The sequence below is a fragment of the Cebidichthys violaceus genome, unplaced genomic scaffold (assembly GCF_023349555.1).
Source record: "Cebidichthys violaceus isolate CVI_PGR_0920_01 unplaced genomic scaffold, fCebVio1.0.p SCAF_45, whole genome shotgun sequence".
In the NCBI taxonomy this organism is placed as follows: domain Eukaryota; kingdom Metazoa; phylum Chordata; class Actinopteri; order Perciformes; family Stichaeidae; genus Cebidichthys; species Cebidichthys violaceus.
In genome coordinates this window covers 1,672,592-1,676,857 of record NW_027176650.1, presented here as the reverse complement: position 1 = coordinate 1,676,857, position 4,266 = coordinate 1,672,592, and the positions used below count along the sequence as shown (strand labels likewise).

The 4,266-nt window shown below is 45.4% G+C and overlaps 1 protein-coding gene across 1 annotated transcript; it reads left to right on the top strand.

The window, feature by feature from the left end:
- The first annotated feature begins 1,733 nt into the window (after positions 1-1,733).
- LOC137886692 (three-finger toxin MALT0070C-like) lies at positions 1,734-2,676 on the top strand. The gene is made up of 4 exons (XM_068729251.1): positions 1,734-1,841; positions 1,933-2,014; positions 2,236-2,349; positions 2,499-2,676. The coding sequence occupies exons 2-4, from the start codon at positions 1,966-1,968 to the stop codon at positions 2,600-2,602; spliced, it is 267 nt and encodes an 88-aa protein (XP_068585352.1). The 5' UTR covers positions 1,734-1,841; positions 1,933-1,965; the 3' UTR covers positions 2,603-2,676.
- Positions 2,677-4,266: the final 1,590 nt, after the last annotated feature.

Genomic DNA, 4,266 nt, shown 5'->3' with positions numbered 1-4,266 from the left:
TACTGTATCTATTTTTTTGTCCAACGTCCCTTAGAGCAATTTGCAGTTGATGATTACCCGTTACCTCCTTTCATGGTAAACTTGTTTATTCTTTTTCCTAAGGAAAAGGTTTCCAAAATAACGTGTAAGCATTCTACGTGACAACCTGCTGCTTGTGGTCCACAGATGCTGTGTTTGTAACATGTGAAGGACCAGGAGGGACTCACAGAGGGACTCACAGAGGGACTCACAGAGGGACTCACAGAGGGACTCACAGAGGGACGAGAGTAGAGACTCTTTATCGTTTTAAATTGAACGTTTTTCTTACTTCAGCATTTTTTATTTGTGAGTTCTTAGACTATGAATATCTAATATCCAATCTCCACTAAGCAGTACGCCGCACATCGTTTATGATTTCAATAAAATTCCATTGAATGTCTCCAGTTTTATGCTTTCTTAAAGATCCTTAATTTTAAAGACATTTGTTATTGTTTTCCGCACCATAAATCATGTGTTTCTTACAGATCTATAGTTACATAAACACAATGTAGCTGTGGAGAAATAAACTTAAATAAATACATATTCAGATGAAAAGAGGGTCCCATGACATATGAAGTCCTGTCATTAATTTACTAACTATGAATGTAGGAAAAAAAAACATTCAGGAACTTTGTTCTTTTTCAATGATTCCTCCTCAGCTGATGAAATAAAGTGAGCAGAAACATGATGAAGTGTCCTTCACTGATGAAGAAACACGTCAGAACGAGTGAAAGTCACGTGTCCCGTGAACAACTATTTAGTTGTTCCTCTTATTTGTGACATAAAGATATTTAAGAGTTGCTGCCAAATCTAAAATGTATGAATTATTTTAATTAAAATGAATTTACTTCCACTGGGATGTACGAACAAATCCAGTCATCCATTTACTAGACAGACGAAGAATGTCGAACAGTTGAAAAACATCTCTGGTAAGAACCAGTCGGCTTTAAAAATATATATAAATATATATATATATTTAAATATATATATTTATATAACAGAGAGAGAGAGAGGATTTGCAGCTGTTGTTTTTCTCATTAGTGGCTGAGAATCCAGCGAGTCTTTTGTGAACACTTTTGGTTTATCTATTTTCTTTTATCCGAGTTGATCCGTCTCGACTCTCAACCCGGTTATAGAAGTGAATGAACAGTTTCATTGTGTTTCATGCTTGTTGAGATGGAACTGCAGCAGTAACATCAGCATTTCTGATCACAGCGAAAAACACACACATTTCATTCAGGGTTCCAGTTTGCTTCATGTCCACTGGCTCAATGTCAATGTTGACAAACCAGTTGCCAGTTATATTTCATCAGATTGGCTAACACCAGCTGACATGTCCTGAACACAAAGTCCACTGACTGGAAATGTTCAGTATCTTTTAGTCGCCCCTCCTGGAATGAATCCAGTAATCAGACTTTGTTTCTTTCTGTTTTGTGTTTTCATAATAAAATGATGACATCACACACGACCTCCACATGTGCCACATGTCACTTGTTGTGAACTGATGTGTAGCTGCAGCTTGTGCCTCACAGGTGTTCTCATGCAGGAATATTCATAAAGCTAACATCAACATGGAGTCAGCTGTACGACGTGACAGTCTAAATGATCTGTGTGTTCTCCTGAGTGTCGTCATAGTGGGCTTTGCAGCGTCACAGTCTGGCCTCGATAAGTCACTCTGTTTGTGAGTGAAACAAATAACACATTCACAGTTAATGGTACACTGGATTTCCCACAATTGCTCAACAAGTCCAAATAAAAAGGGGAGCTAGCAGCCTGGCAGCACACGTCTGAGTTATCAGCACTCCAGCAGGACGACTAACAAGGTGAGGTTTCTTCAAGTGTTTTCATGTGTGTGTGTGAGGAAAGTGCTCCCAGCTAAACGTGTCACTTTTCCATCTTGCTTTATTCATGCAGAGATCGCTGTTCACTGCACAGACAGGTGGAAACATGAAGACTGTGATTCTTGCTCTTCTGGTCTTGGTGGTTCTCAGCCAGGGTGAGTTAATGTACAGCAAACACAACAAACCTGCAGAGGATTTCACTACAAGAACCATGTCCTCCTCAAAACCAGCCTCAAGAACCTACAGCTGATTACTGTAAACTAATATGAAGCATCCAGTGAGTTTCAGAGGTTAAGGACAATCCTTTGTGGTTTGGAAAATGTAGCTCTAGTTTGTATTCAATGGTGGAACATTATTGTGTCTTTTCTACTTCCAGGTGAAGCCTTGAGGTGTAACTGTGGAGGCACCTCGAAGAGATGTTCAGCGCCTGTTGAGACCTGTTACGGATCTAATTCGGTCTGTGCCAGCGTCACCCTTCAAGCTGGACCCCGTAAGTACAGACTGCTCCCTCAGTGTGCTGCTCAGCTGAAGAGCTCAGAGGACCAGAAGTCATGATGTGGATCAGTTCAGAGTCACTCATTACATACCTGCAGTAGTTTTCTCATAATCCATCCTGTCTTTATTTCCATGTTCTCACAGATGTCAGCTATTTCAGGAGTTGCTACAACAAAAATGCCTGCAGGCAGCTGATTGCTTCAAGTGTAGCATCTGGCCGCTGCTGCAGCACTGATCTTTGCAACTGATGAATGGAGATGAATCAAGCAACATGTGTGTTTTGTATTTTTGCACATTGTCATAATAAAGATCAAGATCATCAGTTGTAACTTTTGTCCTTTTTAAAACAGTTTCTAATGTTTAATTTTATGGTGGGCAAAAAAAACATGTTCCTGCATTTAACATTACATTACCGATCGCCCCGAGGCAGCAGAGCGAAGTGGTCGGGCGGGGGTGTAGGGCTTGACCGTGGCCTGGAGATAGGAAGGAGCTGTTCCTTTCACTGCCCTGTATTCTAGCACCAGAGTCTTAGACTGGATGAGCTCTTACAGGTAGCCAGTGTAGAGAACGGAGAAAGGAAGTTGTGTGGGAGAACTTGGGGCGATTGAACACCAGACGAGCTGCGGCTTTCTGGACAAGCTCCAGAGGTCTGATGGCCGACGCCGGGGCTCCGGCGAGTAGAGAGTTGCAGTAGTACAGGCGGGAGATGACAAGAGCCTGGATGAGAACCTGAACCGTCTCGTCAGTCAGGAAGGGACAAATCCTCCTGATGTTGTAGAGCAGGAATCTGCAGGAGCGTGTAACGGATGAAATGTTTGCCGAGAATGACAGTTGGTCATCCAGGGTCACACCCAGGTTCCTCGCAGTCCGAGTTGGCGTCACCACGGTATCATCAATGGTGATGGACAGGTCCCGGTGCGGGCAACCCTTCCCCGGGAGGAACAGTAGCTCGGTTTTGTCTAGGTTGAGCTTGAGGTGGTGTGTCGTCATCCACTTCGAGATGTCAGCCAAACACGCAGCGATGCGCGTCTCCACTTGGGTGTCACCGGGGGGAAATGACAAGACCAGCTGGGTGTCATCGGCATAACAATGGTAGGAGAAGTCATGCGAGCGAATAACAGAACCCAGAGATGTTGTGTAGAGCGAGAAGAGAAGGGGGCCCAGGACTGACCTTGCGGAACCCCCGTAGTCAGCATGCGTGGTTCCGACACGGCCCCCCTCCAGGTCACCTGGTAGGATCGACCCGTCAGGTAGGATGCAAACAGGGAGAGTGCAGAGCCTGAGACGCCCATCCGCTCGAGGGATGAGAGGAGGATTTGATGGTTCACAGTGTCAAACGCCGCAGACAAGCCCAGGAGAATCAGGACAGAGGAGAGAGAGTTAGCTCTCGCGGCGTGAAGCGACTCTGTCACCGCAAGGAGGGCCGTCTCTGTCGAGTGACCCACTTTGAACCCGGACTGGTGGGGGTCCAAAAGGTTGTTTTGGTGGAGATAGGAAGACAGTTGGTTAAAGACAGCACGTTTGAGTGTTTTGGATAGAAAGGGTAGAAGAGAAACCGGTCTGAAGTTCTTGACATCAGAGGGGTCAAGTGATGGTTTCTTCAGAAGGGGGGTGACTCTGGCGGTCTTGAAGGCCGTGGGAAAGCATCCTGAAACAAGAGATGTGTTGATGAGGTGGGTGAGGAAAGGAAGGAGTTCAGTCGCAATAGACTGAAGAAGAGGGGAAGGGATCGGGTCAAGGGAGCACGTGGTGGGGCGGTTGGATGTAACAAGGTTGAGGACCTCGTTAGGGGAGAGAGGAGCCAGAAAGGGTAAGATGGGGCGTGGAGATGGGAGGGAGAGCTGTGGGGGCAGGATTGGACAGGGAGAGAGGGGCTGAGAGAAGGAGGATCTGATATCGTTTACCTTCTTGT

Bases quoted from the DNA above. Each gene is read 5' to 3' on its own strand.
- LOC137886692 (XM_068729251.1), top strand. From the start codon at position 1,966: ATGAAGACTGTGATTCTTGCTCTTCTGGTCTTGGTGGTTCTCAGCCAG. The intron at 2,015-2,235 runs GTGAGTTAATGT...TTCTACTTCCAG, and splicing joins CTTGGTGGTTCTCAGCCAGG to GTGAAGCCTTGAGGTGTAAC. The intron at 2,350-2,498 runs GTAAGTACAGAC...ATGTTCTCACAG, and splicing joins CACCCTTCAAGCTGGACCCC to ATGTCAGCTATTTCAGGAGT.